We start from the raw sequence: 14,268 nt of genomic DNA, 5'->3' as shown, positions 1-14,268 counted from the left end.
AATAATTTCTATTTAAATACTTATTTGTTTGTAAAATGCAATTCTTGATTAACTGAAACATGATTTTTCGAAGCTCTTTGGACAAAGAAAATAAAAATGCATAGTCTAAATGCCGTATGCACTTAAAGCAAAGCTATAATTTTGAACTATATGTACCATCTTGCCGTGAAGAAGTATCTGGGCTTTAGAACGGACAAATAACTTAAACTAGTGGGCTGCTCTCCCTGGTCGCTAACGCTCGCCAACCCCCGAAAACTGCTACGTAATCTTATATGGTTTGCTTCGCAAACCATCAAGATTGCGTACATTGCAAATGCACAAAATTCTAAGAATTCAAAACAATCATCCAAATCCATATAACAACTTTTTATTAGAAAAAAAAATTACATCTTTTTAGTAAATACTAAGTGATTAAAATAAATTTGAATTCAAATAAATGACATGTAAATCGTAAAACCTATTAGAAATGTGCTATAGTATAAAATCTTAAAGCGTAACAACACGACTAAGACTAATTTTTCAATGAATAACAATAATAAAACAAATAAATTCGTGATATAAATCAAAAATCGTCAAATAAATTCGTAATATATAAATTCATGAAAAAAAGTGCTTTCGACAAAATACTAAAATAGAGATCTATCGACAAAGACTACTCACTTCTGCCTAACTTAATAGTATGAGATTGCCGCAGCTGATAGGGTGAATTTCGGAAGAGATCACATTTGGTGAGAATGCTCTCTGTGTTTATTTCAGTTTCTGTTTTTAAAAGCGCTATATGTTGAGCCACCTCAGCTAGATTTGGCATGTGAAATTTTTAGCGGCAATCATTGGTCGATTTTCTAGCGTTTACATTCGGGGAGTTGAAATTAGGCTTTTGTCGCTGTGTAAGAGAAATATATATATAGATATTTTAAAAATTAATATACTTTATTAAAAATCGCCAATTTGGCGACATATTTCCACCTAGATGAAAATTATCAGATTACTGCCTTATTCTCAGTTTTTGTAAATTTTTGCGAGCCCACATAATGCAGCATTAGGAGTAAGATTTTTAATATTAAAAAATTAGACCACGAGCTCTTTTTATCTCTATATCTTCTCTATATAGACGTTTTCCGCCATTTTGAGCATAAGCATAGGCAGCGCTGGTTATAGATATGCTAAACTTGATCCAACAGCCATGAGTAACTGTTGCAAACTCACAGCAGTTATGACAACAGCATATGATTCGCTTAAAAAAGCATCGTTTATACAACTACGGAACCTTCGGAAAACAGCGTCTTAAACGGCAATGTTTCAGTTTCGGAACATGTTTCTTTTTTAAAATGATAAAGACCGGTTACTTTGGTTATTTCAATGTTAACATTAATTTTGGATAAGCAGGGCATTTATATACACAAAAATACTTTATTAATAATAAATCTATATTTGGTTTTGAAGTCTTATCGTTGTTATATCAGAATGCCTACCGTTAAAGAAAGTCTCTTACAAAAATATCTTTTAGTGGTTCAGTTAATCGCCAGTTCTTTATAAAAACTAATTCCTATTTCTCAATATCGGACTCAGAGACGGTATTGTATTTAGCCGCTACCACATAGTCTGCTGATCTCTAAGAACTTATCCAACGGTAATAATACATGGGATGGCATAGGGCATCCCATGTATCCCACCATCCCAGCGGGCCCAGTTCATAAAACAAGATCAGATCAGATTGTATTGTATCTTAAAAATTAGGCAATTCAAAAATCTTAGAAAAACATCGCATTTGGAATAAGGGTCACGTAAAATTTCGTGACCAGTAGATGCCTTGTATATTAAGCCTAATTCGAAGCTAATTGAAGAAAATTGTCGGATACAAGGACCGACGGAAATAAATATGAGAGGACTGAAGGAAGTAGAAGATCAAGAAGTTGCATTTGGTAGACGATTTAATAAAGATCTATTTACATATATATACAAAATATCTAACTATTAACATTTTTGTTCAGACATGTTATTTCTACCGCTCATCTCTGTTCTATTTACAATTCAGACTGATGCCACTCAAAATATAAAAACATAAAGCTCTTACCGTAGATGGCGCTACAAAAATAATACTAATTGGGTATAATATGAAAAAAACACAACTACTTCGATTTAGTAGGAACAACATATGACGCAATGCTAAACGAATGGAATTTAGTTGTTGTTTATTTAGTTATTGCTATTAGTAGTTGTTGTTATTTGTTTTAGTTGTTGTTGTTTATTTTGTTGTATTTAGTTTCAATAACTCTTCTTTATAATGCAATAAAATCTGGCGAGCAGCTATTTAAACGATCGAACACTTCGTTTGTTTATTTGTGGCTTGAAGTTAGGCTCGCAGAAAATGCCGTTCATGGGTTAAATTTAGTAGGAACAACACAACCTGTGACGTAGGCTATATTATACCCAATTCAATCACATATCTGATACTGCATTTTCAACAACGATGCTCTCTTTTTTGATAAAAATGTTAAGTCCGGTAAATAAGCGATGTTAACCCTTTGCACTCGGATGTCCCCATGGAGACCCCGTCAACAGTCAACGCTTTAAAATTAAGAAATTTTAATACTTAACAATTAGTATCCACATTATTTTAAGAATTTTAAAATTGTATAATAATAGTATATTTGTGTATTTTAGATGCTATAGTGCTGATATTAAATCAAACAGCATTTTAAAATACTCTGAGTGCAAAGGGTTAACATCAACATGAATTCTACCTTCGACGTTATAGCACTTACTATTTAGCAACTGTGGTCATAGTATAGGAGCCTTACTGTGGTCAAATTAGAGCTGACGTAATGACAACCAGAAAGACTAATTATATTGGATAACTGTAATTTCATTCTCTTGGATCAGTGACTTGTTTTCGACTAACTTTCGACCACTGCACAAAAAACAAAAACAAAATTTCTCTACAACATTAACTTTTGAACTACAATCCCAGGCGTACCAGAACTTGTCTAGACAAGCATGCAACTGTGATTAATTGCGTACTGCTTAATTTACCCTGAAGCAATTGGAAAATATTTAAGTTAGTCATTGATCATACGAAGCAATGATGCATCAATGATCTATCCCTCGGTTAGGGAGAATTTTTTTTTCTTTTTTAATTTTCTAAGTTTCAGGGCTGCTAATTTTTGGATGAATCACTTGCACTGGCGATGCGAAAGAGAAAATTGGTCTAATCATCGAAACATAAACCAATCGTTTCACCTGAGCTGTTTGTAACCCGGAAAAGAGAAAGCGAAAACTGGTAGTTCATACCTGCCTTGTTTTCGAGAAGAGTTAAAAGTCCCTTACTGCCAATTCGTATTTTTAGTTTTTATATACAATACATACACAACTGTTTCTGATCTGGGGAAAAGAAATTAGTAATGCATGGCTTATAATTAAAAATGTAAAAGCTTTTTCATGTTACTGTTTCAAAAATCTTAAAATGAAATAGTTTTGGCACCAGTTTCTTATCTTTTCTGGGAAACAAACAGCCCTGTTTTTTTTCTTTCATTTTTTTCTTTTTTATTTATTGATTTGGAGGAGGGGAGAGCTTGAAGTTTATTTATTGCTGCAGTTGATTTTTCTTTACTTAGCGATGTCTACTCCTATACTACACGGGGGACCCATTATTGGGTCTTATACCGTTAGTACAAAGGTACTTTACCCATTATTATACGGGACCCATAATTGGGTCCGGAAAGTAATATCGTTTCGGCGCTTTAAATAATCGTTAGTCTTATAAACCAATCTATTTTTTTCGATCGATCCGACATTGAAAGGTGTTGTTAACGATGGTAAATACATTATTGATTAAAAAAAATCTTGATAACAAATATCAAATACACCGAAACGAGATTACTTTCCGGTCCCCCTAATATATTTGTTGAAATATTTTAGAAATAGTTTTGGGGGAGATCATTGTAATAACGTTGGATCAAACAATTTACTGCAATGTTTAAAATTGTAATGGAATTTCAATTAAGTAGTATAAGTCGTAGAACTACGATTAAGACAAGCAAAAATGTATGAGTTTCGTCTGCACTTATTCAAATCACTGAATTATTATCAGATGAGTAATTTTTTTTTTTTTAGTATACTTTTTTTTAAAAATATTTATGTGTCGTGGCACATAAATGTGACACATTAACATAAACATCATGTGAGAGGTAAATATATTTGATAAAAATACTTTTATTCAAATATATTTACCTCTTCCCTCTCTTCGAAATCACGGGATGAGCTTTCGTCTCCTATTTCTCGTGTCCGTGATATTTCCGGGCTAGAATGTTCAAAAGTAATGCCCCAAAAAGGATTAAATTTACCCATTTCTTTTGTGTCTTTTGGAATTTTTTTTATTTCTTACTTTACACACTAGATGACTGTGGAAGCATATTTTTAATGTAACTGGAGATAGTTAATTTCAAACTGGATGTCAGAACTCTTCAAATATATGTATTTGTGATTTGTATTTTCTACTCTTAGCTCAGCTACTTATTCTCTTTTTGAATACACGTAGTTTGTGTTCTGTAATGAAATATTTTTAAATATTGTGCACATTATGGAGTCAGAGTTACATGGACATATGAAGTTTTAAATTTGGAGCTAAAAAAAAAAAAATCCCAAATGAATGCATATATTGTACATATACCTTTTTAATATACTTTTTTGAATAAAGAAAAGGCATTTTTATGACCGTTTTCTTCAAAATAATAAGATCGCTAAGGGGTTAAACAAAAAACAAGTTTTAAAATATAAATCTGCCGCCACTTTAATTATATGAGAAAAAGCAGGATAATATTGGCAAATCAGTTCTCTACAGTATTATTATAACAGTAGTTAAGACATTCAGTCAACTGTTGTGATGACAAAATATTTAATTAATAGCACAAAGAGTACCTTTATGTTAAAAGTGGTACGACATTTATGCTTAATTCAGAGCTTGAACAGTCCATTAAAAAATAAAAAATATTGTGAATATTCTAATAAAAATGTTTAAAATTTCTTTTATGAGCTTCCAGTTTTATCTTAAAAATACAAGTAATTCAATTTTGATACTAGATGTGTTTATTTGGAAAAACTAAGCATAGTGGTGGACACAAATTTAAAAAAATACTTGTTATTTTGTAACTTTTGCTACCAGTTTTAAAACTTTAAGAACCCTCCTTAATTATAATTTTTGCTAGCATCGACTACCACGTTAATTACGAACTATCGCAATCGTTGTAATTTCAGAATGTAAATGTGTAAAATCACATTTGTAAAATACTAGGCGATATAATTAAGAACAGTCAAAACTTCAGTTGTATCAAAGATAGATATCAAACATTTATTTTTCAAATGTAGATTTTTAAATTATAAATGTACCGGAATTGATAAAAATAAAGAAAACATTTCGATACAAAATCTATGTAAACAATTTTTCTCTTGGAAACATATGTTACGATGTATCATCCAAAATCTATGTAAACAATTTTTCTTTTAGAAACACATGATACAGTGTGTCATTCAAAACATTTACTTCTAAAAGAAAGATTAATTGCATAGAGTTAGTATTGAAGTGTTTCCATCATTTTGATCAATCCCTGTATGGTATACACAAGTGTTTTGATTTTCCCGGATAAATTTCATGAATGAAACAAGATTTTATCTTTATCTTCTTGAAAAAAAGAGTTTCGAATCGTTCACTTTTAAATAATTCCCTGTTTTCCTTAAATAAAATAGTGGCAGCAGAAGTTTTTAGTAGCGTGTTAGTTGGCAGCCTTACTCCCCTCCCGAACTAGAATGCACCTCGTATGCACTTATGAATTATTTTTATGTCGTGGTGAGAATATCACTTTAAATCAAATTTTTAAATCAAATAACCATACATAAAAACACCAACTTAGCTACCACTAGAAGAAATTTTCCCCAAAAGCATAGAAAGTTGACGGTCCTGAAAACGTAAATATTTATATTTGAGCCTGACAGCAACTCAAGCTGTTTGTTAAGGTAAAGTGGAAGAGAATGGACATAAATAATCCACTTAGCATAAACTAAGAAGCACCGCAACTTCTTAAGTGCAAGTGCTTTTTTATAAATAAACCAGTTTTCTTTCGGCTGAGCATTAATGGTTAAATGAGTAAATAATATTACCAGTAAATAATCAAGACCAGTAATTAATTATTTTCTCTCTCTTCACAGAACTTCCTCTGGAATCCGATTTGAGACATTTAGAAAGCGATGAATTCTGCGTATCGACGAGAAAATTCGCTGCTGGTATTGCTGTTGCTGGAATCCTTCTCATGCTGGCAGTCATGTTCCTGGTAGTGTGTGTTCTCCACAAACGTCGACGTAGGAAAGGTGCTTCCTCGGCATCGTCTATTTACTCTGGGCCTTATTCTAATCATGCTTATTCTAGGGACTAGATAATTTAAAATTAGTTCATTTTTGAAACATTGTCATAACTGTTAGTTCTTCTTTGACTTTTTGTTTGTAACAATGTCTTTCACCTAAGCCATGCTTAATCTCTGGATCAGGGTTTGGCTCCAGCTTATTAAAACTTTAATAGTGATAGTAAATTCAAGATGATGCTAGTTGCAATTGTTTCATAGGATACCGCTATAATGTTTGCAGGGCTGCCAACTGCTCCGCTTTCTACAAAATATTTGATAAATGAAGACTTGAGAAAGATTGGCTAATTTCACCATCACCTTAAATGGTTCATCCCTATATAACTGAGATAAAATTTCGTATGAACTTTCAAATAATTTATATATAGTCGTATACAACATCAAAATCAATTAAATCAAATTTACTTAACCAAGAACAATAAATTAAAACATAAATTTTGTTACCACTTGAAAAAGTGCTCACAAAGCTGAGCAATTTGATGAGGTGGTGATCGCAGACTGCTACATTTGAATTTCTTATTTAGTTATATACTTAATTTTTTTAAAAATAGTGGTGGTCAAAAAAATTATAAATTTAGTTTATAAGTTCAAGAAATATATATAAAGCATACATTTTACTACCACTTTAAATATAGAAGTAAAATTTTACGCCAAATGTGTAAATGTTGGCAAGTAGATATGACAAACAGGAAAGCCAACTTTGTACGCTTTTTTTTACGAAATTACTTTTAGTGGTAACTAAGTTTATCTTTGGTTGTAAATTTAATCTAAAGGTATTTTCCACACCACTGAATGGAAATAATTTTAAAGTTCAAAAGATTCGGCTCTTTTTATAGCTCTCTCGTTATTGGGCTTTTTAAAATGTTGGCAAAATAACCGGAAATTCTGAAAGCTTTAGCGTTTAATTGTCTATCACTCTATTAAAAATTTTGCAAAAAGTGTATTATTTGGTCGCCCTGAATATATAGTGGTGAGAAATGAATAAAACAATCGAAGTTTATCTCCTTTTAGATACCACCAGTATTATTTGTTATTTAAAATATATTTTCGAAAACTATTACACATATTACAATTATTGATGCACGACATTAAAGAGAAGATTTCTTATGGTTTTTATACTCCCATATGTTTGATAATTTTATAATACGTAAACATTTAACATTCAGCATTCCATTGTCACCTCAAAGATAGCATCAATAGTCACCCTTTTCAAACTTAAAAATTTCGTTACCTCATTATTTTGTGATTATCGGTTGTTTTATAATATTGCAGCACATATTTTTAAAAAAAATTAGTGCTTGCATTAATTGAAATTGCATTTTAAAGTACATGCAAGTGCAAAAGGTTAATCTGTTATCTTGTTCGCTCCACACATTTCACCAATGTTTCTATCACTATCAATTGTCAGTTCTTTAAGTCACGGTGTCAATTCTTCAACCTCTCACAATTCACAAACCTTGAAGGTTTTAATCTACAGTGCGCAAAAAAATAAACGGAGCATATTGAATTATTCTTGATCTGATGATCAGTTCTTTACGTTCTAGGATTCAATCTTAATGGTTCGAGGGCATGACCTCAAATATGCTAATCAAATAGCGCAGCTAACTATTTACGAAATTACTTATATTTTAAGTTACGAAATCAGACTTAAAAATATACTTTCTCTGAATAAACATGCCATTTTTTCAGAGAGAGACCAGTTTCGGATTTCTGACCCCACAAAATATCGGGAATCTGGAAATAATTCCACTATAATAAAAATGTCCAATAGTTTCGTCAGAAGAGTGATCTAAAGTTTGGACAAGTTAATATTAATTTCAAATTTTGCGTATTTAGCCATATTTCGCGAACTTTTTAAGTGAATTGAAAAATGTTTGCATCTAATCATAAATTTGTTCAAAATTATTAAATTTAAAAATTTTGAGTTGAAAGATATACAATTTCTTATACAACTTCAGAGAATGTAATTTTACGTGGCAAAATGTAAAATTTAAACAAAATCGAATAAAGAATGTAAAATTACATTATTTAAAATTATGTAAAAAAATTGCAACTCAAAATGTTTTTAGCCGTTAAAAATAAGATTAAAAAAAATAATAAATACTTATTAAAATTATTTTTTGCATGAAAATATCTTTGAAATTTTTTTAGCGAATTTTATAATTGGGTGCAAATTTTTTTTCAATTCTTTTAAAAAGTTCTCCGGATATGGCGAAATACGCAAAAAGTAAAATTAACATTGAGCCTTCCAAACTTAGGACTGCTTACTTGACCAAACAATCGTGACCATATTTCCAAGATTGCGGCTACCTTCTACAGAGATGCCAACTGCTCCGCACACGCCAAAATAATTAAAAAAAAACGGTAAATAGCTACAAAGTAAATTTTGCAAATATTTGACTACTTTTGCTTGTTATTTAATAGGTATAGCATGGCATTAGTACATTATGTGGTGAATTATATAAGTCTACGAATTGTTCAGAAATAGTGGTGGAAAAAAATCTACTAATTGAATTTATTAAACCAAGAATCACAATTGCTAAACTACTACTTTAAAATATATATTTGCTGTCCGGAGCAAGTTGGCATCTCTGCTTCTATATTTTAGAGGTCAGAAACCCAAACTTGTCGGAAAAAAAGTATGTTTATTTAGTGAAAGTACGTTTTGCGTCTGATTTCGTAACTTAAAATAAAGTCTGCACTAACTAATTAGCATATTTGAGGTCACCTGCTCGAGCCATTAAGATTTGAGTCCTAGATCCGATCATTAGATGAAAAAATTATTCAGAGTGGTCCTTTTTTTCCGCACTGTACCCCATAAAAAATTCTAGCATGGCGATAAGTCCATTGATCCTGATAGCCATGGGATTGAGGATTAATCACATGCCTACAAGCTGAAGACTTAAATGAGCCACCGATGCCTTAAATTTCACAACAGTTTATAAAACACATTAGTGTAGTCTTAGAAATCTATGAAATGAACTTAATTGCCTATTAAATGTTTCTTATATGACAAAAGGGTCATTTAACTGGAAAAAGAAATAATCAGTATAATTTACTTTAACCCTTTCTGGAACAGCAAATTTAAATTGAAAATTTTAGTCGGGCAGAAAATTAGAAAGTGCGACCTTTGGCTGTTCATTCTAAATAAAGAGACATGCTTTGACTTTTTTTTAGTTGTTTTAAGAACAGTGGTTGCTGAACTTCTAAAAGCAATTAGTTTTACAATTCCAGTGATTTAAAACATTTGTGGAATTAGTGTTGCCATACGGATTACATTGTGCTGGAAAGAGTTAATGTGGTTTCTCACTTGCAAAGATTCTTGATTTTTACGCGAAATTTTATTTTTAAAGTGTCAACAAGATGTATGCGTTAATATTTTTATCTTTGTTTAACGAAGTTGATGTGCAATAATATTGACTTCTGACGCATGCAAATAATTTCAATAAATATACGAAAGTTCGCATAAAAATCTTTAAAAAATAGTGAAAAGGGCTGTAAACGTCCTCAGGTGCGAAGATAAATTTTGATAATGATGATCTTAACCCTTTCTAAATATTAACCCTTAAATTATTAACCATTAAAAATATTAACCCTTTCTAAGGCCGTGGTAAGTATACTTACCACCAATTTTTAAAGTCCATGGTGAACTTTTTTACCATTTTTAATATAGGTCTCCATTTGCTAATAACTTCAGCTTTCTCGAAGTGCGTTTGAATAAAATTGGTAACCATTTGTTAGTTTAAGAAAACGTATAAAAGTTATGGAATGCATAATCCCTTTTGAAGTTTGTAGCATTTCTAAAATATACTTAATAAATAACGAAAAATAAAAGGCAATAAGTTCCTAATACGTCGTGGTAAATATACTTTAAAATTTAGATAAATTTTTTATAAGCTAAATGAAATTTTTTTTCTTATATGAATTACTATTCTTATTTCAATTTCAAAAATACTATAATTCAGTTTTACTAGAAATAAATGGCCCATTAAAGGGTTAAATGTTTGTAGAATTAAAATTATTCCTGCTTACAATTTTAAAATCAATTATCATGTATCACCCATATCAACTATATAGTACCAACAATGTATCACTACAAAGAATATTAAACAAAAAGTGTATAAAACAGTAGCAATACGCTTACTGTAATATGTGTAATAGTTTAGAAATTATTAGTATTTAAAAACTTATCCTTTATTTGTACTAATTTTGTACATTTTTCTAAGCCGAATGCCGACCCTGCTTTGAATTACATCGACAAAATGGAACAATATGGAATTGCAGATTATATGTTGTTTTTTTTTCAGCAATCCACTGCATATTTATTGACTGGAGAAATTTTTTACCCTTTGTAAAGTCATAACACCAGAAAAGATTGTTTTGTTTAAAGATATTTGTACATACACTTAAATATTTCAACAATCTGAGAAAAAGATGACCCACTAAAAATAGTAGGCTAAATTTGAATGTGTAACCATTTAAAAATACAATGAGAAACTGAGGTAACAGTCTGTGACACAATTAGTTTGTTACTTTTAAAATAAAATAATTTCTGTTACTATGAAACATTTCAATCAGATATTTGCTATTTCTGTGATTTAAAATTTAGAAAATTGTACAGTTTCGTGCGATTTACTTTTTAGAATTACTTTGTAAATTTTTTAATTTAAAATGGCGAATACTATGTTTTTTCAATTAGAGTCTAGAGTAATAATGGATGGTAAAAGGATGCTAGGATAAAATTCAATATTCAAAATGTGTTAATAAATGTTTTTTTAGAATTAAATGTTTTAGTTAATAATAAGTGCTTTATTTGTGCTACTCGAAATTTAAAAAATAGTGCAGTTTTTCGCTTTTTACTTTTCAAAACCAATTCGTAAGTTTTTAGATTTTCAATTTAATTTTTCTTTTTTATTCAGACAAAAAATGCTACGTCAATAAAATATCTCTAGATTAAAATTCAATTTTCAAAATCAATAATTATATGCTATGAAATATTTTTCACGAATACATGTTTTGTAGCGAGTAAAAGAAACGATAAGTCATTTTAATAGCATAAACCAACGATTTCTGTATTTTTTTTTTGGCAGAACCCACATTTTATAAATAAAATTTTTTAAGATAATTGTGAACGTTATAATCTATAAAAGACTATTTTAAAAAATTTAAAATAGAGGAATGAAGAATTTTTATAGTTCTAAGATAATTAGGTTATTGTTTTGCTGATAAAACATAAAAAAGCACAATACTTATTTTCATCAGTTTCTCAGGTTGTTTTTTATAATTATTATTATTATAAAACGTTACAATATTCAACTTTAAAAACCCGTACTTTTTAGTTTATAACACATTCATACCACTGTAACACATTTTATTACCGAAGTGCCAAAAATGGAAATAGTTATGAATTCATTTTTTTTTATTCTTTTAATTTTATTTATTTCAAATGTTAACTAGCTGTTAATGATATGTAATGAATCTTTTGGCAATGATTAATCACATTTTTTTATTTAATCTTGTTCAGCACTTCATAAGAATTATTTATGAACATCTCCATGATTGAAATACATATCATTTCAGTATTCTGTATTGGTGTTCTTACGACAGTATTTAAAGAATTTTTTTATGTGCTTTATACCTTTTCCAACTATTTACAATTTTTATATGTATGTATTATGTGTTTTATTTATATTTATGATTTTTAAAAATAAAAATCCAGCCCAATCCTAGGCAGCTAATGGATATGGATTTGTATAATGAAAATAGCTTACCGTTATGTATGTACAATGCTTGCCATGCACCGTTGAATGTAAACAGTACGCTAAATCATGTTATTGTTATAAACTATTCCTACTATAACAGGTTTCATACATTCGTGCTTTAGGTCTTTTCGAAACGTCGGTTTCTTTTCCAAAAAAGTAAAAAGTGGTAGCAGCAGTTTATTATTAGAAAAAATTAAATTTGGTCTCGAAGTTGGGCTTTTTGTTGTTCAATGAATAGTGGATGATAACGAAGCCTTACATTTCTAGTGACTTGTAACACATTTTTGAATTATTCTTGCTAGATTGGCTTCTCTGCAACAGAAAAGTTTAAAAAATATGACGTGAAGAATAGCGCTACGAAGTATGACATTAGGAATAACATTACGAAATATGACGAGAAGAATAACAGTATGAAATATGGCATTCATCGTTAAGAATAACATTGTTGAGTATGCTGTTGCGAAAAACATTACGAAGCTTTAAAAATAAATTAAATTTTAGTAGTGCATTGCAAGCATTGAAACTAAATGTAAATAAGTTCCGAGACGGATGTAGAAAGAACAGAAAAAGCAGTTTTATTGGGTTTTAGGTATAAAAGGGGTACTAAAAACTGACCTTAAAATCCTAGATCCGTTCTTGAGTAACAAATATTTTTGTACGGGCTTCGTGGTGTGCAAATTGTTCTTAGATAGTGAATGTTGAATTTGAAAAATAAAACTATTTTCCTACAATAAGCACACGACGATTATTATATTCATTGCTGGCCATGTTAAAATACTGCGATGTCTGTGTCTTGAGTAGGAAAATAGTTTCTTTTTTTCAAAACAGCTCCAAGTGTAAGATACTTTATTTCATTTTTTATTTATTCTCATTGAAAGTTATTTTACATTTGGAGCCCCCTATTTATTAATGTAGCTTTCATTTGTGTTTGTTATTTTGAATTGTATCAGACCATGTTATTGTTTTTTCCTGAAATAAAAATGGTTGCCTTTACTGTTTTGTTCCATTCTTTCCTACACTGAAAGTCTAATTTTTTTTTGACAGAATGTCACTAATAGCAATACATATCTTTATTCAAAATTCGTGTCTCTATTCACTTCCTATACCTCTCAACAAAGAATATATCAACTAAATATTTAGACTTACTAATCAAAGACAAAACAGTTAAAGCGAAATTTTATTTTTTAATGCATTGCATGCTATTGAAATAAACCATCTCTAAGAGACCTCATTACCACAATAAAACTTCATAATTTAACTAGTAAGTTTATTGGTTGTTATTAACAGTGAAGTCAACTGATTTATTGGACTGTAATGTAAAATTGTGATAATTTTTTTCAAAAAAAAAAAGTGGTAGAGTATTTATCATATACAAAGATGCCAACTGCTCCGGACACGCCAAAATAATTAAAATAACGGATATTGTACCTTAACAAGTTCACTCCGGGGTGACCCACCGATGGGTTACGCTAGATTTTCTCATCTTGCGGCGCACCGGAGTAAAAACTGATAATAAATAAATTTTATTTTTTAGTTTTTTTTTTCCTTGAATAATAAAAATCCATAACTACCAATTGTTTTTAACGGATGCAATTTTTATATTGAATTGCTTCTTCGCCGTGATAAATTTCCTTACAGTGAATTGTTATTGTTGAGAATAGATTAACTCCTCCCGAATATTATCTAATATTGAAATAGTTCTTCTACCAATATTTTCTCTTCTCCCGTACCAGTATTTTCACTTTTCCCGGCGTGAACGTGTTAAATTAAATTCTTTTCTAAACAAATCGAAACATGCTATTATTATCTTATTTCTTAAACATGAGATCACAATAAAGTGACCAAAGACGATTTTATGGTTATCATAATCAATAACAAATTCACATGGACAGACCACATCAATAATGCCAAAAAGAAAGCAAATTGAGTCCTCGGTGTCCGGCATCCTCTCATAAACGTGAAAACATGAAAAAAATTTATATTTATTAAGAGATAGAACGTTTTCGTGTGTGTTTTTAAAATTTTGAACTTAAAATATTGTCTGCATTAAGTAATTGGCATATTTGAGATCACCATCTTGAATCATTAAGTGTGAG

At 30.0% G+C, this 14,268-nt stretch overlaps 1 protein-coding gene across 1 annotated transcript in view; it reads left to right on the top strand.

The window, feature by feature from the left end:
- Nucleotides 1-7,903, top strand: part of LOC107438305 (cuticlin-1) — an 85,829-nt gene extending 77,926 nt beyond the window's left edge. The window contains exons 10-11 of the mRNA XM_087159111.1: nucleotides 6,202-6,894; nucleotides 7,087-7,903. Of these exons, the coding sequence (XP_087015237.1) occupies nucleotides 6,202-6,425 (224 nt within the window). The 3' untranslated portion in view covers nucleotides 6,426-6,894; nucleotides 7,087-7,903. The remainder of the gene's footprint in view (nucleotides 1-6,201; nucleotides 6,895-7,086) is intronic.
- The last annotated feature ends 6,365 nt before the right edge of the window (nucleotides 7,904-14,268 follow it).

The sequence above is a fragment of the Parasteatoda tepidariorum genome, chromosome 3 (assembly GCF_982258835.1).
Source record: "Parasteatoda tepidariorum strain Cologne lab strain chromosome 3, Ptep-v5.0, whole genome shotgun sequence".
Taxonomy (NCBI): Eukaryota; Metazoa; Arthropoda; class Arachnida; order Araneae; family Theridiidae; genus Parasteatoda; species Parasteatoda tepidariorum.
The sequence above is the reverse complement of the archived record's forward strand: the minus strand, read 5'-3'. Positions and strand labels throughout refer to the sequence as shown.